Source organism: Heloderma suspectum, chromosome 1, assembly GCF_057233095.1.
Source record: "Heloderma suspectum isolate Gila_16-S chromosome 1, 16-S_ref, whole genome shotgun sequence".
Classification (NCBI taxonomy): domain Eukaryota; kingdom Metazoa; phylum Chordata; class Lepidosauria; order Squamata; family Helodermatidae; genus Heloderma; species Heloderma suspectum.
Window position 1 is genome coordinate 206,202,815 of NC_139458.1, and position 25,909 is coordinate 206,228,723.

Consider the following 25,909-nt stretch of genomic DNA (forward strand, 5'->3'; position numbering starts at 1 on the left):
TTTAACGTTGTAAGGCCGCCTTGAGTCCCCGGATTGGGAAAAAGGCAGGATATAAATAAATATAATAATAATAATATAACAGTCCCTGCAGATAAATTAAACCACAGTGGGCTGTTGTGATGTGAACAGGCCTTATATTTACATTCCTCAGCCAACACAATTAAACCCATAGTTCCTGCTCAGGGCTTGTGTGTTGCCCTCTGTTACTGGGGGTAATCCCCAGCAGTAGACGGACATGTGCATGCCACCCATAGCTAAAACTAGTTTATGGGGTTTGTGGAGGATGCAAGATGTATCCCAATGTACTCATGCTCCAGAAACCCACTCTACTAATAGAGATAGCATTACAAACCAGGAAGGGTCTCTGCACTATTATTAGTTCATCCAATAGCCTCGTTGCAGAATTCATCTTGCTCAGTGGGAAGGCATGCTGGTTTTTGATGTGGGAGATTTAGGTCCAAGCACATGGTCTTTGGGGCTTTACGCAAGCCACTCTGTTCATGCCTCCGTCTGGTGCATGCACACATGTGCACAGGCACACATATCAGAATAGCAATGGCCTAGTGCAGAGCTGTTGTAAGGATGGATGAGGTAAAGATCCAAAACCACTGTGCATGCTAAAAGGCATATAAATTGACTTTGAGAATGATAGTTTGTCTGATTAGCTTGTTAGACTTACATCGTAATGAATAAATGTCAGGGAAGGTGAAACTGAATTCATTTCAGATTTGCTGCTTTGGCAGTCCATTTCATATTCAGCAAGATAAATACTGGGCAACACATGAATTGTAGTTCATAACATCTGGAGGGCACCAGGTTGGGGAAGGCTGGTTTATAACAATGCAAGATACAACTTTTCAGTTTGTTCTTACTGATAAAATAGTATAGTTATACCAGATCCTAGTAGCTAACCTAAAAGATGTTTGCTTTACAAATGCTAAGATTACTGGTTTTATTTTATGTTAACAGAAGAACGGCTCTTCTAAATTCTCATGTTCAAAACAATTGAAGACACCGTAAGACATATTCACACAATTTAAAATAAAACATTTAGTGCTATGCTGTGAGCTTATTCCAGTTCTAAAGAATACTTTATATGATCCACAAAATGCCATAAACATAATTAAACATTTCCCTTTTTGTGACTGATCATAACATTGGCAAAAGATTCTTCGGGTTTATACACAGTCAGCAAGTGAAAGAGGAAAAGAACCTTGTTTTCCAAATTACTGTACCTTGGCTTTTAACTAAGCAAATGAACCAACCCATTTTGTTACTCTAACACTATGTTCTGCATTGGGCAATACAAAATATTCAAGCAACTTGTTTCTGCCCTACAGGATACATTGTCATGCTATGCTTGGGAAGGAGGACAGTGGGGGTGGGGGGGTGGAGTAAAGTTTATAATCTGAATCATCCTTAAAAAGAGTGCTATCAAATCTGGATGCTTAGGATGAAACGTGATAGGGACATGCAGGCTCACCCTTACAGCGCTGTGCAATACTGGGAGAGTCAAAATGATAGTGAGATTATGGACAAACTGCCACAAGTTGCTATTACAACAAGACAGCAATTCAATAAAACAATTACAGATTGAAAGGTGGGAAGAGGAAGATTAATTAAAAATGTAGATGCATTCCACAGCTCCTCATTCAGTGCTAAGAATTGCAAAAAGGGAAGGAAAATTAGCATTTTGTGTTTCACTTTGCTTAAGGACAGATATAGCTACTAAGGCAAAAAGATGTGTTGGAATTCATGACCAAATTTCTCATCCAAAGAATCATCATCTTGGTAATGCATCGTAAGAGAGGGAGGAGAAATCGAAGTATAGTACCTCTGCTGATAGCGTCTGAACAAAAAGGGTAAACTCACTTCTTAAGTGTTGAGGTACACACATTCTTATGAAAGGGATGTTGATCTAAAATTGATCCAAACTCTCTGCTGCCCTGGTCAATCAACCACTACACGATATTTTGATGGCCCTGCCCTGTACATACTGCTCAAGCTGTCAACGATGGAGGACTGACCCTAGTCATACATCTAAGTACAAGAACTGAAGCATGCCAAACGTAAGCAAGGAGTTCTTACAAAGAAAGTCAGAACTTATGAGAATCCTGGTCTGAAAGAAGATTAACTACTTAAGCTACTAATCTCTGCTTAAATTCATTAACTAATGCTGCTTACAATCAAGTATAAGGTTAGGTAACAGTCCAATTAGCCTGGCATTTGAAGTATTCTCTTTCCTTTATGCATAAATAAAACACTTAAAATCAGCTGTGGAAATAATGGACAAGGAAACTAGGGTGGGGGGACTGTGAAACTTACATAGACTCGTAGGCTTGTTTAACCCATGCTGGACAGAAAAAAAGTTGCAAAAGTAGCAATGTTTTATTTATTTTTTACTGAATACTGCATTTATAACCTGCAACCTTCAGTATAAATGTTCTCAGGTCAGCTAACAAGATAAAAATAGTACAAACAATCAATAAAAAGCTAAAATCACCAGATTAACACAATATATCAATTCAAACTTATGATTTTAAGCTTGTCTTTTAAACCTCTCAGAGAGCTTCAACTAATGGGTGGTACAGAAATGTAATAAATAAATAATCAAGGAGGGCTAAATATTTTACAATTAAAAATCTCAGATTTGGAAGTATAAAAAGGTCTTCGCTTGATGCTGAAAATATAATAATGTAGGAACCTGGCAAACCCTCCTGGGGGTAGAGTAAGGTAAAGGTAAAGGTGTCCCCAGCCAGTCGTGTCCAACTCTAGGGGGTGGTGCTCATCTCTATTTCGAAGCTGAAGAGCCAGCGCTGCCCGAAGATGCTTCCGTGGTCATGTGGCCACCATGACTGAACACCGAGGTGCACTGAACGCTGTTACCTTTCCTGCCGAAGCGGTACCTATTTGTCTACTTGCAATTTCTTGCTTTCGAACTGCTAGGCTGGCAGGAGCTGGGACTGAAGACGGGAGCTCACTCCGTCATGCAGCACTCGGGTCTCGAACTGCCTTCTGGTCTGCAGTTCAGCGTCTTAACCACTAAGCCACCACAGCCCCTTGGGGGGCGGTAGGGTACCACAACCAAAAATGCTATCTTCTCATGTCACCACCAACTGCACTTCAGAAGACAGAGGCGCCAAGATGAAAGCTTCAGATAATGCCCTCTGTTTGGGTAGACTTATTTGGAGGAAGGGAGTTCAAAAAGCATCTGAGTGCTTGGCAATGTAGGGCTTTAAAAAGCTTTAATGTAGAAGTCCCATGATAACTGTAGTGTGGAATTCTAACTAGAGTTTTTAATAACAATTACAACTAAGAAAAGGAACTTCTGGCTCTGCCAGAGTTACATTCATGTCATAAATGTTTGTCATATTTTCAAGCCAGAGGCAACAGAATTCCAATTCTTGATTTATTACATTTCTATCCTGCCCAACAGCAGAAGCTCTCTGGGTGGTTCACAATGAGTTGAGTTGTAATTCAGTGGTCCCACATTGTAGCGTGTCCCTCTGAAGACTTTTTGTTCAAAACTGTGCCCTAGGGCAGCTGAAATGTTCTCCCAAAGGTTTCCAAATGTTGCCATATATGCAGTTGTACCACTTGCATAAAACATCCCTTAAAACCCCAGGGTTTCATGACTAATCCATTTTGCTTTTACAAAAATTAAGTTACTAACTCAGCCTGAGAACCTCTGCTTACTCCAGCATTCCTTAATTTGACCTAGGCCTCAAAAGGGCTTAGCACCAGAAGCTGTTTCAATACCATAGTTTAAGCTCAGAAGCACACAATGGGCAGTATTCAATACTGCCAGTGCATCTCCACTAGTTCTGTTATGCCTGTGTGACCCACCCCTAGAGCAACAGGAACTAGTGCTTTTTAAAGCATCCCCAGAAACTAGTAGAAATGCTAGTTTCCAGCACAGGACAAGTCAACAGAGCTCTATTCTGTGAGCTCCACTGACCTGCCCCATTTCAGAAATGAGTGGTTTTGTTCTTTCCACTTGCTTCCACAACTGCTAGCTTCTGTGCTAGCAGTATGTCCCTCTAGCGTATAGGCAGCATTGGATACCGCCCAAAGTAAATAAAGAAACAAGACTACCATAAAATATGTACAGTGTGTCCTTCTCTAACCACAGCACAATAAATTCCAAGGAAGAAATTTAACTTTAGAAATGAAGCACTTATATTCACAAGTTGAGTCCTGACAGTTATAACAATCAATATATATTACAGTATCAACCCAATGCATAGTTCAACAGAACTGTTTTCCTCACCAGTTTCACTCTTAAAAGACATGGTCCAGGATATTTCCTATTTCTGAAACAAAATTTGTGCTCACCAAAGCCCTAGCAATATGAAACTCAGGCATTAACCCTTCATATTCAAAGCATCATGCATCTTTTACTTGATTTCAGAGTATCCACTATTTTGAAGGGTTTAGGAACATGGTAGGTTGTTTTATTTTAAGGAGATAGAAAAAAAAACCCACTCAAATTGTCAGATAACCAGTCCCTTTTTCTCTCAGTTTGTAGCAAAGACTCCTGTATTTATAGTTCACTCCCACACCCATTGCACATGAAACCTAGCTATTATTGCACTGAAGATCCTAAGGCTAAAAACAGATTTCAACACCCAAATTATAACCCAAGTCAGGTGCAGAACACTGTGTGGGTGTCCTCTCTCTCAAGCCCTTTAAAATTCTGTTTTGGGGTTTGTTTGTTTTTCACAATGCTGAAGTTGGTTCCTGGTTTTTTATTAAAACAGAGGTGCATAAGCAGTCTGAATGGAGAACTAAAATGTACACATCTTGACGTGACCACAATATGATTTAGGTCAAGTAAAATCGTATTAACTCTGCCACCAGGGGGCATGTTATAAGAAACATGCCATATATGTGTGTGTGTGTGTGTGTGTGTGTGTGCGCGAGCGCGCACACACACACACACACATACACACACACCACAAATAAAGCAAGTGCCTCAAGCTCCAATGCTATACCCACTCACCTAGGAGTTAGCCTCATTGAAATCAGTATAATTTCTAAGAAGTCCTTTATATGATTGCACTGTCAGTCACATGTATTAATCTGATGATAATCTTTCAGAGTATTTTGCACAAAAACAAACCATTAAACCAGACACAATTATAGGGCATCTGGAAGGAGATGGCTTCCAAGTGGCAGCGATATCAGATTGGGGTAGCCCCAAGGTAAGGTGCCATTGGTAAGAGAAGTACATAATGATGGCATGAGGAGGGCTTTTTCTTCAGTGGCACACTGACTCTGGAATGCCCCCCAAAGAGATATTTGCCTGGCACCAATGGTGTATACTTCTAGGTGCCAGGTTAAAAAAGGTCTGCCCGGGCATTTCAATTGGTTTTTAACGTTGTGGTATGGCTTTATCTGGGTGGTGGCTTGTTTTTACCCCTCTCATTTTTGGATTGACGTTTTACTTTTAAGTTATTGTTGATGAGTTATCTTATATTTGTACACCTCTCTGGTGTACAAACCCACTTTTGCAGGTGAACAGCAGTACAGAACTTTTAAAAATAAATAAAATAATTTTGGGGAGCAGAGAGATGAACAAACTTCAGCTCTTTATTCAGGCAGACTATGCATCTGTGTGCTGAATAAGAACACGAGAACCAGGATACCACTTCAGTTACCAGAAGAGATGTACTTATGAGCAACAGCGAGCACTACGGTAATTTTATAATCTATAACAGAGGATGTGTGTCTGTCTGTCAGCATCATAGCCCCAAGACCCTGAAACCTAGACTCCTGAAACTTGACATGCATACTAAAGAAAACCTAGGGGTGTGCACCTCAGGGTTATTTTGTTTTAAAAACACATTGATTTTAATTTATTTAAATGTATCCCTGTGGTTAAAGCCTGCGGTAACATTTTCAATCACTAGGGGCAGACTTCCCTAACCAACATAGCTTTGCAGGCCATACCATTTGAAGCCAGGGAAGATTAGTAGGCCAAGGGACAGAGCTGTACACCTGCTCCATGCCAGCTTGCCCTCAGCGGAAGGGAGTGGACAGACCCCTCCCTCAGGGGGCTTTAGGGGCGCACCATGGCAGGGGCTGTGCCTAGGAGTATCAGCAGTCATGGGATCACTCAAATAGGGTGAGCATACTGTGTCCAACTCTGACAGTTGCCTAACTGTGCTTGAAGGCTTTGCTGTATCAAACTAAGGGCTATTCCAACCCATGCAAACCTGGGTCCATTCACTAGCTCAGAATAAAAGATTAAAAAACAGCTAAAATGGGCCATATTCTGTGCTTAAGCTGACCAGATGACTAGAGGATGGTTGTGGAGAAATGGAAATTTTGGCAGGTTCAGATCTTCACGTCCCTGTCATATTATTATGCCATAACAAGCTGCCCAGATTCTCCCCATTAAAGATTCAACAGCCCCGTTCTCTATGGCACTTGTCTTCACTGGCCCACAAGTGGTGCATAACCTTACCTACAATGGGTCAAACTATTGGCACCATAGCAATCTTCTAAAGGCAGGAAGAAGAAGAAAAGCTGACAGAAAATGGGAAGGAGAGAGAAAAGGATCAAACTAGACAGATATAATAAAAAGTAAAAATATGATACAACATAAAATATTAGCAGTACATCCCCTGGTGCAATTTGGGTATCAAAGATTAGCTGTAGAGGGCCTGAAAAGGCTGAATGCCACTGCATTTGCTTGCTGCATCAACATAAGAAAAACCTCTTTTACCAAAAGTAGAATGTGGAGAACTCTCTGGGGACAAGAGAGTGAAAGCTGAAAACACACTTTTCTAAGAAAAAAGGAAAGCAATGTTTATACCAGCAGTTAATTACCTTGTTTGGTGTTCTAACTATTGTGACATATACTTAAAGACCTTATCCTTTAACACCTCCACCCCCTCACAATCAAACAAGTTACTGAGAAGTCAATGCAGTGGGCAAATTCTAGAAAGAGGCCAGGAGGACTCGACCTAGCCTGGAAAACATGTCCTCTGAGAACTGTGGCTCCTGACAGGTGGAGACCTGCTGTCTTTTCACGGCTAGGAAAGAGAGGCAACTTGTTGGAAGACCATTATTACTCAGTATCTTAAACAGATGACTCTCAGAACAGACGGACGGAAGCCTTAATCTGCCTTTTAGGTTGCAATCACATACACACTTACCAGGAAGCAAGCCCCATTGAACTCAATGGGACTTGATTCTGAGTAGACGCGCCAGAGATTGCAGTGATTTAGAGTATTCCCAAAGAAGGGAATAGCTATTTAGCGATTAAGAAGCCAAAAAAGAAAAAAAAGAGAAGCGATTTACTAAAACATGCAATAATGTGACATACTGACGTCAACACCCTCATAGTTCTTACACACGTGGGGAAAATAACAGAGAGTCCTTGCGGCACTTTAAAGACTTGGCACATTTATTCTAGCATAAGCTTTCGCAGACTATACAGCCCGCTTCATCAGATGCAAAAAGTGCAAATAGGTCTTAGGAGGACCGCCGCTCTTCTCGAGCGGAAAGGACGCGGGGATGAAGAGAAGGAGAGGTCTCCTCCAACCCCCGGCAACGGACCTGCTCCTTCCAGCGCAGGCGGCCAGCCTTCCTGGGGACAAAGCGCCCCTCGCCCATGCCACAGCCCCACCCTAGGGGCGGGCGGCGGGGCGGGCAGCACGCAGCCCGAGCGACTCCGCCGCTCCCCTTCTCAGCAGCCACTCACCAGGTACTCGGGATACTCGAACATGTAGGTCATGTTGCACCGGTTCTCCTCATACTGGAAAAGCACGTCCCGGACGCCCAGCAGCACGAGAGCCGCCAGCGCCCCATAAAACGCCGCCGCCGCGGCCCCGGAGACGTTCCCCGCCCGCCACATGCCGCCCCCGGCCACGCCGAGGAAGCTTCCGCCTGCCCGAGCTCCGCCAGGCTCCCCCACCGGCTACACACAAACGCCAAAGGGGTTGGGCGGGCGGCTCGCGGGGGGCCGAGCGCCGAGCCACAGCGGCTTGACGGGGGCGGAGCAGGGGAGGAGTTAGCTTCGAAAATGAAAGGGCAGGCGGGAAAACGCAGGCCTTCGCCATGTTCGGAAGGTCGGAAGAGGTCTGAACGCCGACCCAGCCGCCATTTCGGGACGGGGCAGCGCCATTTTGGCGGGAAAGGAGAGCTTGAGGGGCGCGGGGAGCCGCCCTCTTGGGAGGGCCGAAACGTAGAGGACGTGCCTATATTCCGCCACATTAGGAAGGTCAGTCGGGTTAGCGCGCGAGGGCTGCCTGCCTGCCGTGGAGGGAAGGTCCGGGGGCAGCGCTGCTGCCTTTCGCGTTCATGGGCTCGGCAGTACGAGATGCTTAATGTCTGGAAAGGAGTGGCAAAGATGAATGCTTTCTCCCCAGTCGGCAACACGTGGGAATTCTCTGCAGTTACTCATTAGCGGGGAAAATAAAAGAAACGACAAATGCAGAGTGGCTCTACTAAAGTACACCCGAAGCAAAGGACAGTTCGACTTAAAAGGCCAACTCATTAAAAACAAGCACGAACATTAAAAACGGCAGTAAGAAAAATCGGACGCTTTCAAATTATCATTGCTCAGTCGTGTCCGACTCTTCGTGACCCCGTGGACCACAGCACGCCAGGCCTTCCTGTCCTGCGCTCTCTCCCGGAGCGTGCTCAAGTCCGTATTCATTGCATCCGTGATGCTATCTAGCCATCTCATCCTCTGCCGTCCCCTTCTCCTTTTGCCTTCAGTCTTTCCCAGCATCAGGGTCTTTTCCAGGGAGTTTTCTCTTCGCATTAGGTGGCCAAAATATACTTTAAAAGGCTGTCCTATTTATTTTGAAAAATGGGGGGGGGGGCCGCGCTAAGAAGAAACTTTTCAAATCTCTAGGCCCTAAAAGCAGGGTTGGGGAATTTGGTGCCCTCCAGATGTTTTGCACTACAATTCCCAGAATTCCTCACCATTAGCTATGCTGGCTAGGGCTTATGGGAATTAAAGTCCAAAACATTTGGAGGGCACACAAGGTTGGAGGCTGGTCTAGGCTAATGGACCCCATAGAGCACGTGCTACACCCCAGTGAAGGCCCTCTCTATACCTACACCTTCCTATTGCTCACCAGAAATGAAGATGTAAGACATGCAGCATAGATGCTGTTTAGTGTTTTTGAAGAATGAATCAGCGCTTTTAAACTCTCCATTGTAAAGCCTTGCCATAGAAAACAGAAAAGGAACACTGGTGGACCTTGGCCCAAGTTCAACCCTGACTATAAAACTTTGAAAGTAATGTATACAATGACAAATTCCAAAAGCAAAGTTGGGAACAAAGGGCAAGAACACACACACCGCATCTTTTCTATAACAGCTTGGTGCCTTGCTGGCAAGTGTCCACCTTAACGGCTGAGATTCCTGCCAGAAGTTTGGAAAAGCAGAAGCAGCAGTTGATGTAACAGATATTACCACCAGGCTCCTGTGTCTATACCATGGACAGATTTTGTATTACATATCAAAACCTTTATGTACACTCCATAAGTGTGTTCTGCTCACATAATGTTGGATATAACCCATAAAATCCAACCATAAGCCTTTCTTTAAATCCAGGAGAAGCAGGAAACTGACCAGGGTGACAACTGGACTGGTAGATGAAAAGGGAGTGAAATGTGTGCTAAGGGAGGGCAGGAAAATTGTAAAGGAGCTGAATGAATTCTTTGCATATGTATTTGCTGCAGAAGAGGTAGAGACGATATATGTGCTGAACAGACTTTTTTTTTCAGGAAGGGAGATAAGTGGGCTTTCCCACACTGGAGGCATTCAAGATGAGGCTGGACAGCAATCAGCCTGTGCATGAAGAGTTATTTTTCAATATGCTTTTCATGTTTAATTCCAGATCGATTTTGATAGATCCGAGGTTGCTGGATTTTTTTTTATTATGGATGTTGTGTACTTGACGTGATAATGTGAACTGAAATTTGACTGATTATTAGTTCTTGTTAATGCCATAAATAATACTAACAACTGTTTAATCATCATCATATAATAGTTACTGCTTTTTAATTGTGCTGTTATACATTTTGATTGTGTTTTTACAATGCACTTTTATAAATCATTCAGCAAACTTTAAACATGAAGATCATTGATTAATATTATTCTGCTGTTATGGGTTTTATAATGTGTGCATATATATAAAACCCTGAAAATATGCAGAAGTACTGACAAACACACTCAGGTTTTGCTGCAAGATTTGTACCATTTATTTGTAAAAATATGCATCTGAATGCATTTTAATATTCATTTGCAGTAAGAATACTCCATTACAATTAATACAGTATTCAGTAGTTGAAAAAGATATTAAACTGTGCTTGAATAACTTCAGGGTCCAAATTAATCTGTTATACCCATTTTGTACACCCAGGTCATTTAACTCCTTTGTAAGTCATTAAAGTTCAGTTTACATTTTAAAAAATTAGCAACAAACGCACTGAAACCATTCAACAATATTTCATATTGTTTATTACAAACATTTCATACAAAATGTAACACTGTCACCAGATTCATATCACCATGGTTTGTAAAGATATATTGCACATGCTAAAAGCATAAAATATGAAGACAAAACTACAAAAAAAATTAGATATTGGCTTTTAATATGTATATCACTGCATTACAAACACATATAATTGTATTTTATACACACTCAAGATTGTCACCATTTTAAAACACCCTTCCCAGTAACACTGACCTAAGGGTTACTTTGTGTAATAAGGAAGTGTTTGCAGCACTTCAAAAAGTTATGCACAATTCCTATACAAATTTAGCATATTAATTTTCATGTTAACACAAGTAGATTTTTTTAAAGGAAAAACCACATTCAAATTAAAATTTGAAATAAAAATGTATAGGTATTCTATTGCTTCAGTATCACTCAAATGAAAGAAAGACATATTCACAATACATACCCAGCACACACAAATATAAAAAGGCACTCTAAAAGTTTCTTATATGATGAAACCCAGATACATGATCAAGTTTCTAAACAGAGTAGACAAGAAATTGAGTTTAATCATTTGTCATAATTCATAGTTAAGGGCAGCAGATGTTTGCTGCGAAAAGTACCAAAACATAACATGGTGCCCTTTTAGTAGTAATAAACAGAAATCCCCTGAGCTATTTCATCTTACAATTGAAACAATAGAGATCAGCAAGCGGTAAGTGTCATGCATTATAACCCTGCAGCTGAAGTTTCACAAGAATTAAATACTAGTTGTCAACGCAGAAATGTGGGTGTAGGCAGGGTGCATGCATTACGACTTATGATCCAAGTCATGCTTCTCAGTCCTAAACAGATTTTACTTGAAAGCAAGTCCCACTGATTTCAGTGGAACAGAGTGCTTAGCCTCTGACAAAGGAAAAACAAACCCAAATAAAACCAAACCTGATATTTACTATAGTTTAAGTACAGTACCTTGTCTGCTACAAAACAGTATTGCCATTTAGAGAACAATTAAGAGTGTCATCCATACCCCACTTAAGTTGATTGCTAATATCTCATTTATTTTTAATGATTGTGGATTGCACTGTTCTTTTCTACCCACATGACACACTATCAAAAATATTGTGAGGGCCTAATTCAAAACATTGTCTTTCTAATACATTTAGGATTAGGGATAGGGAAGAAAGGAATGATACACAATGCAGCCCAATCCTAAATCCTAAAACTTGGAAGCAAGTTCCACTTTGTTCAGTGGGGCTTACTTCTGTATACAGCCTTTAAGAAAAGACAATCCTGTAAGTACATCTGACTGATATGTTGAAAATATATTCATATAAGAAGTCACTATGGAGTAGCCTTATCCAACCTGGTGTCCTTTAGATGCATTCGATTAAAACTCGCATCATCTCCAGCTGGCATGGCTATTGGCACCAGGTTGGGGAAGGCTGCTATAGAGTAACTCGTGAGAAAAAATTAGTGTGGGCGATATCCAACATTGCACAAGTGGGCCTATATGCTTGCACAATGGGACATCCCCTCCTATTCTCCCCAATCCCCAAATCTGCTCAAAGGTCCCTCTTTGGAGCAAATTTTGGATGTGCAGCGGGGAGGGGTCCTCTGTCCTGCTGGTAGAGAGACACTTATATTTCACCTTCTATTTCTGCTGTAGAGGAATTCCATGCGCCTTTAAATAATGATCAGCCCAGAACTAAAATGAAATTAGGAATTTTCTACTCAATTCTACATAGACCAATGATTCTCCCTCATTTCCAGTGCTGTTCAGCGATATTCTAGAATGTCCGCTTCTGTTATAAAAAGTTACAGTTTCAAGGATTTGCGGGGGCGAGGGGGACTCCTTCCATTGCACAGTTCCCACCAATTTGATCCACAATAGCTGGGCAAAATACATTAGGTGGGAATATCTTGATTGTTTAGCTCTCAGGGGCAGTAAATATGATATTTCTTGCTTGGTCATCAGACCCTACCCTGATACTGTATAGTGTATATTATTATAATTATAGGCATTTAAGATGTCCTCACAAGAGTAAAACATCTAAGATTGATTTTTTCTTATTAAAATGGAAATGTTCAGACTTTTATTTATGAAATATTGTCAAGAGCTGATTAGTAACCTCCCAGACTATGCATGACTTTTGGTGTACCTGCTGCAGGATCTGATGTCTAGAAAGATTGAGAATTATGACAACACATACTTTAACATGCACCATCAGGCTAGACAGAAATTACTACAGCATTACATTAGCCCCTTCCCTCTCAAAGTGGATTTAAAACACAACCTCCTGCTCACGTTCATGTTTCGAGAATAGCAGGCTTGGGTGGATGTGCTCAATAAAAGCTGGTGTTCTAACTGCTGGCTGCTTGATAAGCCTGTGATTGTATCTTGCAGTCATGGATTCATTACAGAGACTAACAGTGGGTTTTATGGAGCACTCTGCTGCCTGTTCCCGTTTTCTCAGAATCTTAGCGGAAACCAGACCCCTAACTAGATGTGGCTTCTCACACTATATTCCCTAGTCAAGGAAATGTACCAGAGTTTAAAAAAAAGAAAGATTCCCAGTCGCCATTTCTGTATGACCTGGTTAGCATGTAACTGCAGTCGTGGACGAATTACGCCATGATTGCTGAAATCTAGTGGGAGTGAGTGAGTGCACTGCCTCTGGTGCAATTCTCACTTCCACTTTCAATTGGCAACCTATGATCGCCCCCTTAGTTGGTTGTTAGTGTAATGTCTGAACTGAGAACCTCTGGGTCAGCCCAACAACAAATTGTAGGTTGACTGAGTTGTTTAACCACTAAACAACCCAGAGCGTCATGGTTTGGATGTCATGCTAATAACCTACGAATAGAGCCATCGTAGGTTGTTAATTAAACATGGAAATGTTGAGCGTGCTTCAGGCAGCGCACTCGCTCATGCTGGATTTTGGCAATTCTTGGGATGATTAACCTAAGATTGCCATTATATGTGAACCAGTTATCTGTGTTAAAGAGGACAGTGGCAATTTAAAGCCACATACACCCTTAACAACTACAGCAGTCCCCATTTATTTTGTACTTCAGTATCACTAACAGAGTACAAAATGTGATGTGAAAAACTGCCCCAAGACATGGGGTTGGATACAGATTTAGGCACATGCAACTAGGCTTGTGGAAGCAGATCTGCTTGCCTCCTCCACCCCTTGGCAGCCCCTCCAACCCCCTAAAAATGTTACACAAAGGTTTGGGAGACCCTGCTGAATGGGGCGAGCTGTGTGGGGGGGATCCCACAAGATTTGTACAGAGGCACCTTCCATGAGTGGAGCCCTGCATTCACGGAAGGCAGATTGTGGATCTAACCCAATGGCTAGAAGAGCAGTTTGCATGAGAATTAGTAGCTTTGTTCACCTCCATGGAACAAAACCAAAGAAAATGACATACATGGTTTTGGAGGTAACTTACTATCGCAAGCCACATTCAAATGTATCTTGGGTAATATAATGTCCCCCAAACAAATCTACATGTCTAGTTACAGATATGTGTACTTAATTCTGCTGACTTGTATCATGGGCATTTTTTATCCCAATAGAACATTTTTTTATTCTAATACATTAATGTTGGCTGGGACAAAAAAGCATCCCAATGACAAAAATAAATAGAGTTCTTGGGATATTTTGTGTCAGAAAGGAACTCAATATGAACACTCAAATCTGCCACCCTAGATCAGTTTTTGTTGGAAACTTTTTACCTTAACATGTCTCATTGGCTAGGACAAAAATATTACAGAACCAGGGATTCACCTGGGTTTTGGTGGACATTTTTTGTTCCAGGAGCTTTTTGGTACGGAAATAAAACTGTAAATGGTAACTGGCTGAAATTTGTGGGCATTGTTTACTACCATGCAAGTGACAATCTCCTAGGAGGACTACATTTTAAGTCTACTCTTGTGTAAAGTCTGCAATGAAAAGTGCACCCTAGGTCATGTGTTGGATGAAGATGCGGTCTCAGGCAGAAACCATTTTTGTTTTTAATCTTTAGGGTGAGGAGATCTATATACCTTGCTTCAATGAGAAAAGAATGGCAGTTCCCTCCTGGCTTCACAGTCCTCCCTTTGGTTTATACTATGAAATGTGGAGCACCATTTCTTTACCACCATTTCTTTACCGAGGGAATAAATTCACCACGGACTTTTCCTATGCGTTCTCCTCTGCTCTGGCAACCAGGGCTGACCGAAGGTATTTTTCTAGCTGACACAAGGATGCCCACCCCTTTCCATATACAGAAACAAACTGGAATGGCAGTTGAATTTTACTTCAGCACTGATGATTGCACCGTGCACCTCCACTGCAACTGAGAGCAGCAGGCTAGTAGTGTCGGGGATGCAGAACGGGCCATGTGGCACACACTACTCTGTCCTCCAAGAGGGGGAAGTGACTGGGAGCTCAGGAAGAATACCGCTGCCCCCAACATCTGCCGCCTGAGGTGGTTGGCTCACTGTACCTAAAGATAGGGCCAGCCCTGCTAGTAACAAATGCTACTGAATCATGAATCAAACGCCTCCGCTCCCCATACCAAACTGGGTATGAACAGAGCTTTGCTTTTACATTGTTCCCACCTTGCTGCATAAGAACCAATAAACAGTAGCTACATCATGTGCCCATTATTTCTATCAAACTCAGCATACTAGGCTTGCCTAAATTCATAGCTAATGAAGACATAAAGGAACTTAAAAGGACAACAAACCATGGTCATTTTTTTCTGGGCACTTGTTTCATTTCAAATAAATATAAACACATTTAACATTAAAAGTATGAACATTATCTAGCCTGGAAAAATAAACTGTGATCAACACATCATCATCAGTTACAAATGTCAAAGTATCTACTAGAAAGTTGTGTCTTTAAGTGTACAATACAGCCAAGACTTTTAATTACAGAAAACACTTTTGTGTGCATTTGTGATTAGAAAAGTTACTTGCATTATTAAAAAAAATAATAAAGTCTTCCCATACTGAAACCTTTTGGTCCTCATGGTATAGCTGGTTAGTTCTTTGTATTTTAAGAGTCTTATTCTTCTTTCTGTACATCTGTCTCAGGCGAGGAACAGGGTCCATTTGACCTAGAAGCTTTGGCAGAAGGAGTAGATATTCATAATGCAGATGTTTAATAAGTAAGCTGATGCCAGCAGGCCTTTTTAGCATATCACAATTCCCTTATGTACTTCCTGATGATTGCTTGGCTTTTCCACTTTGCGTGTTTTGGTTTTATCTGCTGTGTGTATCATAGCGCAGTAATTGCTATTCTCTGTAATTACTATCTGATATAGCTCAGATGTTGCAGAATTTTAAAACCAGACAATGTTCAAGATAAAAACCACATTACAGTTTAGGAATTCTAAAATAAAATAAAAAATGTATTCAAATTGGTAAATATCAAACATTTAGGTACATTATCAATTTATAGCTGATTTTTCTTAGAATAAGATAATTGCCTGGCAGCACAGGTGACACAAGTTCCCAGGAATCCTTAATTGCGGAGTGCAAATAAACCATGCAATTTGTGCCAAATAATAAAAAAGCAAGGCAAATCAAATCTGCCTTACCAGTAATCTCTTTGCTGCAAACGCCTCAAGATATGTTGTGGATATGTTGTGGCTGAGGCAAGCAAGATTTGATCCTAAACATTTTCAAATTGTGAAGGAAAATGAGGCTAATGCCTTTTAAAAGTGCCTTTTGTGTATTTAAGTGCTTAATACATGTGGAATTTAGAAGTTTAATTTTCCATAGAAAGTGATGATACTGGCAGTTCCTAAAAGTAATCTGAAATTAAAAACACCTGTGGCTTTACCTTTGGTTTGTATAACAAAGCTATCTAAAAACTGAGACTATAAAAGAAGACAAAAATGAAGAGAGTTGTGAGTTTCTTGCTATGAACTACAAACACTGTACTGGAAAAATGTCTTCATATCAACACTATACTATAGCTAACACATTACATATACACAACAGTTCCCTGTTGACTTGTGCTGTCAAAACAGAAAAAGGCAGCTTTTGCTTTCTGCATAAAATAGGAGGTAGAATCTTCCACAGGAGCCCTTAGGGCCTATGAAAAGCACGACAGAGCTGGAAGTAGCAGAACATTAACAGGAATGCATTCCCACCCCAAAAAAACTCTACTTTTCTGAAAGGCTCTATTTAAGAGCTGCAACTGTAAGACTTTCATGGCCTAACTGTACTCATTCCAGACATAAGTGAAGGTTGACTGTAACTCTGGGATTCAGGTCTTTTTAAAGGAAATACCAAATCCAAATGCAACCAAGGAAGGAGCGTTGAATGCTAAAGTCAAAATGTTTCAGAATCGGAATCATTTTCATTGTATCCATTTTCTGTTCCTACATCATTACTTAGGGGTTTACTATAGGAGTTAATGGCGCTATGCATATTGGAGCTATTGCAGAGATGAGTCCTGCTCAAATTGTCTTTTTTTAAAGAAACCAAGTTGAGAGCCGTCATTGTACTGGAAGGAGAAAAAGGCATCATGGTAGCCAAAATGAGTGCCAGGCAGTCAGCCACGTCTTTGTTAGGAGCGCAAGCCAGGGCTGGCGTATGACCTGGGCACAAATGCAGACAAAGCAATGGTTAGTACTAGGGGTATGAGGAAGAGATCTGAGAATTCCTCAGATTCATCTCTAGATGAGTCCATAGCCTGGAGATGTATGTTTAGTCACAATCACAGCAGGCAAGGCAGTGTTACTTTTTAAAATCAGGCATGCTGGGAAAGTACACAGTTCACAAAGCTACTATGATCATAACAAGCACTAATTTTTTTAAGGAAAAAGCAGCAGGCAACTTACAGCCTTCACAAAATGAAATAAACACAATAAACTACATTCCACAAGGACAATATTATTTTAGAAGAACTTTATGAACCAAGACATCTTTAACCTCAGTTCATATCATATGAGTAACTCTCATTCTGAGAACAATGACCTTCATTCAAAGGTAAATGTACAATATTTAAGAGAAATACTTGAAATTTTAGGAACATACATTATCTCTATAGAAAAATACTTTCACATATTATCTGGCTAAAATAACTCAAAATAATAATGAATGGATGATTAATTCTACAATATTTATCTTGCCATTAAGCAAATTTTTTTTTTTATTTAGGAAGCTTGCAATGTTTATCAAAATATACCGTAAGTTTAACAAAAAAAACCCTAATGAAGTGAAAAATGTGTAAGCCATTACACGGAACCCAAATATTTAACCATAACTAGAGCTGTGTAATTTTCTCCGAACTGATCTCTCTCTGTACAACAAGCAGATTATTACTGTATATCAGGTTAGGGTAAACTCCCCCCGCCCCCGGGCCACATTTCCTCAGGGGACAGTGGTCGGGGGCCGCATACTAGCAGTGAGTGGGGCCAAAGCACAAAGTGGGCTGGGCCAAAACATACACATACCTAAACGCATTCTCACATACACACACATTTGGCTTCTGAGCTGTATGGTGAGAAAGGCGCTCCCAACAGGAAAGGTGAGGTTGAGGGAAGCCTGCTGGTGGAGCTGCCACCACTTCAAGGTGCCTGGAGCTGCCAACAGAACAGCTCCCTTTTTGGTTTTGTTCAGCTGTTCCCTGGGCAGCAGGGAAGAGGGAGCTTACTATATTTCTGTGCTGCACAGTGAGAAGTCCCACCCCCCTTCTCACTGTGCAGCACAGAAACAACATGATCTGGCCAGTGAAAACTAGCGTGATGTCTTTTTCCACAGCCAGGTCACTTGGTTTCTGTGCTGTGCAGTGAGAAGGGGACTCCTCTCCTTTCTGTGCAAAGCAGAAACGATGAGACCTGGCCATGGAGAAAGAGAGCAATCTCTTTCTCTGTGGGCAGATCACATTATTTCTATGCTACATGGCGAAGGGTGGGGGGCTTTCTCAGCATGCAGCACAGAAAAGCAGTAAGATCCTTCTTTCCTGCTGCTGAGCAATCAGCAACAAAGAGGGAGTTACTCTGTCAGGAGCTCCTAGTGCCATGAGGTAGTAGCTCCAGTGGAGCAGGCCTCCCTCACCTTTCCTGTGGGGAAAAGGTGAAGGATGACAGAAGTGTTTGAGAAGTGCCATTTCAAGGCCCTCTGGGTGCCTTGAGGCAGCAATTCTTGATGGAGCCAGCTTCCCTCTCCACTAGCCTTTCCAAGGAGTGTGGCTTCATGGAGGGGGCAGGGACCTCAGCTGAGCTTCAGCGAGCTGCAGGGAAGGAGTGGACGAACACAATCCAGCCAGAGGCCCCCCACTGCTGGTGTGTGTACACACACACACACACACACACTACATACCGATGATAAAGTCAATTCAACCTTCTAGTTCAAGGAGCTTCATTTTGAGTTTAATTTTAAATTCTGGCTATATTTGGATGTCATGTTTGATCTTGATCTGATTTATTTGAATTATAAATGGCAGACTGAAACAAAGAAATAGGGTTCACCAAACTACATATTTACTTATTAGCAATACCACTTCTCATTTGCACAAATCCTGAAGCAGTTTATATCACCACCATAAAGCAACAAGAGTACAATAAATACATAACAGTAGGTATCTGAGATTGATTCAAAGATAGCTCATGGCTGAGGGACAGCCAAAGTAAAAAAAGATATGTTTTCAATAAATGCCTAAAATACACCAGTGTTTTGGCCTGATGTACCGCACAGGGGAGATCATTCCACAGGGTGGTGGGTGCCATCACAGGTAGTTACACCGTCAGAAAATATGCAATCCTATTCCTTTGCTGCAGTGTGCTATTCATATAATTCAGATAGTACAGCTTGCAAGTTAACAAAATTCGATAGTTTACTGTACTGGGTTGGGGGCGGGGGGATGAACACTGGGATCGATATTTCACTTTTCATAACTGATTTTATTCACTGAGACTGGATCATATACCAGCGCTTCATCAGCTGCACTGGCTCCCAGACCATTTCCAGGCCCGATTCAAAGTGTCGGTGTTGACCTTTAAAACCCTATAACGGGGCCATAGAGGAAGATCTCTTCCCATAGGTACCTGCCTTAGGTCATCTTTGGAGGCCCTTCTCCAGGTACCCACAGAGCTACATAGCTTTTAGGTATTAATTGGTGGGGTTTTTGTCAGCACTGATAAAATAGATGCCTCAGCACACATTTGTAGTAATACAGGTGCCATGCAAGCATTACAGTTCCATTCTAATTAAACACAATCTTTAGATATGGGCAAAATAATATAAAGCTAAGCAGGGCCAGCCCAAGACAAAGGCAAAGGACAAGATGGCACTCAGCCCTCATTTCACATACAAACATTAATTTAGCGCTAGCAATGAGACAGCATCCTCCACCACACCTCAGGCTAGTTAGGAGTTGAAGAGGAGGACATGTGGCGAACACATTTCTGTCTTCCAACACCTTGCTGCCAATCGCTCACCATACTGCTTGGCAGCTCCTCGCTCACTATCTCCTCAAACAATGCAGCAGCGGCGCTGATGTGTGTCACATGGGCAGAACAGCAAGTGCACGTGCACAATGCCTGCCGGAGAGCACAGCCTGAACTGGCTGCTCTTCTGCCTCTTGTTCAGGGGCCTTTCCCAACAGTGCTGTCTCTGATGCGCTGGGAGACGGCAACTAATAGACAGCCCAGGCTGGTGACAAGCAAGCACTGCTCCCACTGGGGCACCACCTCAGGAGGACAGGAACAGGTGAGAGGAGCTGCTACTGCTGCCCCCCCCCCCCATCCCTGCATTTCACTCTGCTTAATGTAGGGCCGATCCTGGCTAGAATTGTAGACAATGCTCTGGAAAATTCACTACTGACCTGAGTCTTTTTAACTCCTCAGAATGGTGGTGAAAACTTTGCAGTTTTCATGAGAAGTTGGATACTGGAAGAAGCATCCTGTCAGCAAGATTCTTCAGTACTTCCTAATAGCAAACCCATGGACTAGCAGTCAGTGGCGTCAACATAACAAAACTGCATTTGCATACTAGCTACAGTAAGGTTCCCAGAACAAAAGTAACATATTTATAACACCTTCATAATGCTAATTATATGTTGCTATGTTCTTGGTGTTACTGCAGAGCTCAGTTAATCTATTTTCAAAAAACAATTGTTCTAAAATCTTTCTGGGGCCAATTACAATTACTATCTATACAAATTGTCTATGTATACAGCCTTCAGCTATTTAATAAAGCTAAGAACCTGTGTTTGCAAGGTGATTACCTTTAAACTTTACTTTATTAAGCAAGAGTGAAAAAATGCACAATTTTAAATGATCAAACCTTTTATATTAATGAATTAAGTGTTAAATACACTCTGGGGGCAAAGTGAAAAAAGCAATGTGGGAGGCTCTTGAGAGGGCAAGCTAAACTACCAGCCTTGGCAGAGGAAAAGCCAAGAATTCTTCATACCTGTGAAGGAGGAAGGTGCTGTGGCTGTGGGAGGGGAGGGGAGGTAGAACTAAAGCCTGAGATAATATGACTGATTTATATGGATGGCAAACATTCAAAACCTCCTGGGGAAGATGGAAAAACAAGAGCAGAAGCTGGAAGAATGCCAACACAATGGGCCCCGCCTTCTTTCAGGTACCTGCTCTTCCAGTCTTTGGAATAGTGCAGAAGGCAAAGCTGGCACTAAACATGATTCAAGGATACAATCTCCAAATTGCTCCCTATGTACTGTACACTTCATAGACTGCCAAGTCAATTAAATGAATGAATGAATGAAGTGTTGATGTTAGTTCAAGAAACATCTCTACAAATGGTCTTACAAATCAAAGACAATAGCTGGGATCCAAGTTTCTATTTTAGGTGTACTCAAGTGCTTGGGCTCACCCAATAGGATTTTTAAACTTTTCTTCTTTGAGCAGCAGATCACCATCACCCTCCAAAGCTACATCACAAAATGCTTTTTCCTATGTGGCAGAGGGATAAGGAGTTACTAGTAAAGAAAGTAGAGCTGGGTCAAACCTTTCAGCCTAACTTTTTTCAAATGGGGTGGAGTGAAAATGCCCTGACATTCTAAAAAGCTTTCATGGGAGGCAGAGGGTGGGATCATGCCTTAGTTTCAAATAAAATGACGGATGATGAGTGCTTTTGTTTCATTTTTTAAAACTTCATTTTTTAACTTCTAAAGAAAGCCAAGCCACTGCTGCTGCACAGAAGCCCATTTCCTTAATAGAAAGCCCCATTCTGCTACGTGCCTGGCAGAGGCTCAGCTTTTAAACATGTTTTTTAATGAAGAAAAAAGCCTTCAGTACCTTGTATTTTACACACACATATACCACATATTCAAAGCAAAAAGTGATACAGTATACAATTTGCCTTAATAATATTCAGAGATAGGAAATGAGACTTTCAATGGAAGTGTTATTTGAACACTACATAAAGTTTCATGCATCTTTGGCCACAGGGTGGCAGTAACTTGCCACATATACTGGAAGCAGTAGGAGCTCAGAATGAATCCAGACCTGGTTAAATTCATGTTGGGGGGTTTCCCTCCTAAGCATGCTTTAATGATGTATTTAAAACACAGCACTCTTCAATATAAGCAGTTAAAATTTTCTGATGACTTTTAGAGAGCTAGAAAGTTCGAATCCTTATTACATTAAGTAATAACTAGTTACCAACAGTGCTTGCAAAACAAAAAAACAAAAAGTTTGGTGCAGTATATATATGTTAAATAAAAGGTACTATAATAGATGATAACTTTTCTTGCTTAAGAAATTGCACAGTGAATATCTTTTTACAATTCACAAAGTAATTAGCATTATCTAACCAGTGTATGCATACTTTAGAAATACATATACACTGAATAATGACTGAGAGTTATTGTTCATGAATGACAGTATGAATGCCTTCACTTACCATTTTCATCTACTGCTCGTACACATGCCCCTTTTGCTAGTAACTCCTCAACTACCATCTTCAAGCCATTCTGTGCAGCAATATGAAGAGGTCTAGAAAACATATCTAAATTCAAGTACTCTTGATGCATATTTCAAAAGGTATATTATGCAGAGCATGCTCAAGTGCTAAGAGTATAGGTTACTAAAAACATCTTTGAAAAATTTAAACTCACATTTAAAAAACAACAACATAGAAGCGAATGCCATATTTGCAGAATGCAAAATTAGACATTATGTGAGACTTTAATAACATTAAATGTTAGTATTAGTGAACAGTAAATTTTTATCAGGTTATACTTACGTCTGTAATGCATTGTTTTTCGCATTAATAAGGCTCTGTTCTTGTATCTTCTCAAGTATCAACAAGGCACATTTTTCATGTCCCTAGAATACATAAACATATTTAGAACATGTTATCACAGTTTAGTTTCCTGTAATCTGTTCATGGCTAATTATTAATGATATGAGCAACAGAGGAGTGATCTGCATATAGAAACTGGGGGACTGTGGGCTATTCTACATCAGGCTGTTAATCCACTGTTAATCTGCTGTATTTACTTTTGGTTTCAATGCAGAATTGAGATCTGATCACTACACAAGGAGTGTTTCCTTTCTACATAATCTCTAGGTGGCACTGTGGTATAACAAAACAGCACTAATATGCAAGAACAAATTGTTTTTTCTTTCACTTTCACAATTAAATGCAGTATTTTCCCTGCTCTAAAAAAATTCACTGAAAGTGCTGGTTAGACCCAGAAGTGAAACTAGAGGGTCACGCCTCATCTAAAGAATCTGTAAACAACTGTGAGTAGGGAATGACGATAAACATCTCATGTAGAAAAGCCCTGTATTAGGATAAAAGACAGAAAACCCCTGATCCTTAACTATTAATATGTGCAACGTTATTTCATATCCTAATAGTGTGCCCCGCTTTTTGCGCAAATAGCCCTGTATTTCTGTTGTGTGGGAGTGGGTGTGTGGGAATGCAAACAAGCTCTACCAATGGAAGAAACATTCCAGATTTGCCAAAACTAGTGAAAGGCCAACTGCCTTCTTTGCACATCCTAAATAGCCTATAACAACTGCATTCACACTAATCACTAGCCTGCTGCATTCTCCCCAACCAGTCACCACATTGTACTGGGGGCAGGGGGAGTGGCATGGTCAGTTACAGCCATCCAAGGGCCTGGCAAGCACTGATGTTTTCGCCCAGGACAGAATAGCATAAGCTGACCACTCCCCAAACCAGCCTTCCTTGCTTCCTAAAGTAACCCTCTCCATTGAGAGAGGCATGGGGTTACCTGCTGCTACAGCCACTGACCAGAGTTCCCAGTTTGATTGGAATAGTGGATCTTTCAGCCAGCCAAGGTATGTGGTCTTATGGCAGTGACTACAATAACCATTGGGTGCTTACAGCCATGGGCACTCTGAACTAGAAGGCATGAGATCATGAAATTGCTGCCCAAGGATGAGTGCCACCCATAGCAGCACTGGGCATTTCTGCCAGCAGGCAACAGGGAAGGAAATGATAACCTCCTTCCAACTGTCTCCACCTGTCATGAATTGTTCTGGTCCCACAGTTTTGTTCCTTATTTCTAAACCTATACATGACAGCAGAGAAGAGCAGGCCAAGGCTACCCCACTTAATATAACACAGGCGAGAATACGTATCCTAAGTATTATTGTTTTTACTAGAGCTTACTATCTAAATAAATGAAACTCACTTTCTTTTCAAAATTATGGTGGAGATTATGTAACACAAGTGGGACTTGCCATAAAATGTTGCTTAGTGTAGTCCGCCAGCCATGCCCTTTTCCAGGATGTTCATTTCCACTCTCTCTCCCCACTAGTTTTCCCTCCAAAACATACATTCAGCATTCCATTGCTACTAAGCATGTTTTGGGACCCCCTCCCTTGCTCAACCCCACCCCTTTTTGTACTACTGCAAACTTTGGCCTTCTCCCAAGCCTAGTGATACCTCCTTCTTGTGCCTTTTTGCCTACTTAAAGATCGTCAATGTGTTTGGTAGTAGTATATCAGATGATGCTATTGCTACAGAAATATCTTAATACTTCAGAAAGACTATCCTGCCAAGAGCCAGGATTGTGAAACATTAAGAGGGATCAAACAGCTGCAAAAACAGTATTCATTTTAGTTTTTAATTTCAGGATGTTATATTTATTTACTTGGGAATGTATATTAGTCCTGGGCAAAATATCCCCTCCTTTCACAGGGCCATTTGCCCTTTGTGAAAGTTGGGGGGCATTTTTGACAATTTCCAGTGGGTTGGGAAAAATCTAATGGGGGGGGCAGGTGGCTTACCATTATAGACAAGGTGGCAGAGGATCTCGACCTTTTTCCCTCACAAGGAATGCTTTGCTGCCACTTGAAGAGAAGGGAGAGGTGCCAACAGCAGTCCAGGGTATTCCCATTGGTCCATTCTGTTTCAAATTAGGAAGGAACACTAGGACTGCTGCAGCTCCACTGCTGCTTTAAGAAGCAGTAAAGCTTCTTTCATGAAGGTGGGGGCGGGGGGGAGTAGCTACCCTTTGCTACTTCATCTATAATAGTAAGCCACCCCACCTCCATCCCAAATTATTACATTTCGCCCAACTCCCTGAAAATCAACCCTATCTGTTTTGCTCCACCTCCTGGAACCAATGGAAAACTATGGGCTGAATAATTCAGCCCAAGCCTAACTCATTCCCAACCCTTCCGTCGCAGAGCATCTTGCTTATAAATAAATAAGAAAAGCCAACTTTTCAGTAACAAAAGGACATTTCTCTTGAGAACAAGGGAGGCAAAGGAGAACAAAGGGTTTTCTTTTGGGTGGGCTGTTTGGGATTTTTTTTGTTTTTTAACGTACACAGGTTTTATTCTCCCCAACTCCCAATGTCATGATTTACCATAATCCATCATATCATAGTAGTAAATACGAAAGCTTTAATATGATTACCAGCTTGAGTCAGTTTAGATTCTATTGGCTCCCATAAGTTTTCACAAAGTGTTTTTAGAAAAAGGCTGACTACAGACTCACACAGTTTGTATTATGTCTCCGTTGCATACAGAGCCCAATTTAATGTTGTCTCTGATGCAACTACTAATATTTTTTTCATATTCCTTTTGGCATACATGAACATGCATACACATACACACGCAAATGTTTTTAAACATACTTTACTGCTAGCCAAGTGCAGGGATGTATTCAAGTCCTTATCCTTCAAAGTTAGATCGGCCTTGGCACTGTTCACCAAAAAATCTGAGATACAGAGAAATAAAATATGCCATAAGATTACCTCCATAATACCAGTTAATTACCTTCCATCTCTATTCACATTATTGCCATAGAAGACGACGTAAGATTTAAGATGTTTATTAGCCGCTCTTCAATCAAAACAATAAGTACTACAATATGATACAACAGATCACAGCAGAATTTTATACCAGTATTAAAAGAACTACATATTAAGATTATAATCATAAACACACCTGCTGTGGACACAATGGGACTTATTTCCAAGTAAA

General features: G+C 41.2%; 2 protein-coding genes across 9 annotated transcripts in view; both read right to left on the reverse strand.

The window, feature by feature from the left end:
* The window catches only part of PGAP1 (post-GPI attachment to proteins inositol deacylase 1), a 62,197-nt gene extending 54,206 nt beyond the window's left edge, over nt 1–7,991 (reverse strand). Inside the window, exon 1 of one of the 3 annotated variants that reach the window (XM_084816670.1) lies at nt 7,712–7,991. In XM_084816670.1, coding sequence (XP_084672796.1) covers nt 7,712–7,864 — 153 coding nt within the window. In that variant the 5' untranslated portion in view covers nt 7,865–7,991. Of the gene's footprint in view, nt 1–679; nt 825–7,711 lie in introns of those variants that run through there. The other 2 variants (XM_084816679.1, XM_084816686.1) reach the window with 2 other exon arrangements.
* A 2,477-nt stretch (nt 7,992–10,468) lies between these two features.
* ANKRD44 (ankyrin repeat domain 44) overlaps nt 10,469–25,909 on the reverse strand; it is a 189,974-nt gene continuing 174,533 nt past the window's right edge. For 3 of the 6 annotated variants that reach the window (XM_084816619.1, XM_084816608.1, XM_084816657.1), the window contains 4 exons: nt 25,561–25,643; nt 22,686–22,768; nt 22,344–22,435; nt 10,469–17,068 (listed from right to left, as the gene is read on the reverse strand). In XM_084816619.1, the coding sequence (XP_084672745.1) occupies nt 16,800–17,068; nt 22,344–22,435; nt 22,686–22,768; nt 25,561–25,643 (527 nt within the window). In that variant the 3' untranslated portion in view covers nt 10,469–16,799. Of the gene's footprint in view, nt 17,069–20,299; nt 20,403–22,343; nt 22,436–22,685; nt 22,769–25,560; nt 25,644–25,909 lie in introns of those variants that run through there. The other 3 variants (XM_084816647.1, XM_084816628.1, XM_084816638.1) reach the window with 2 other exon arrangements.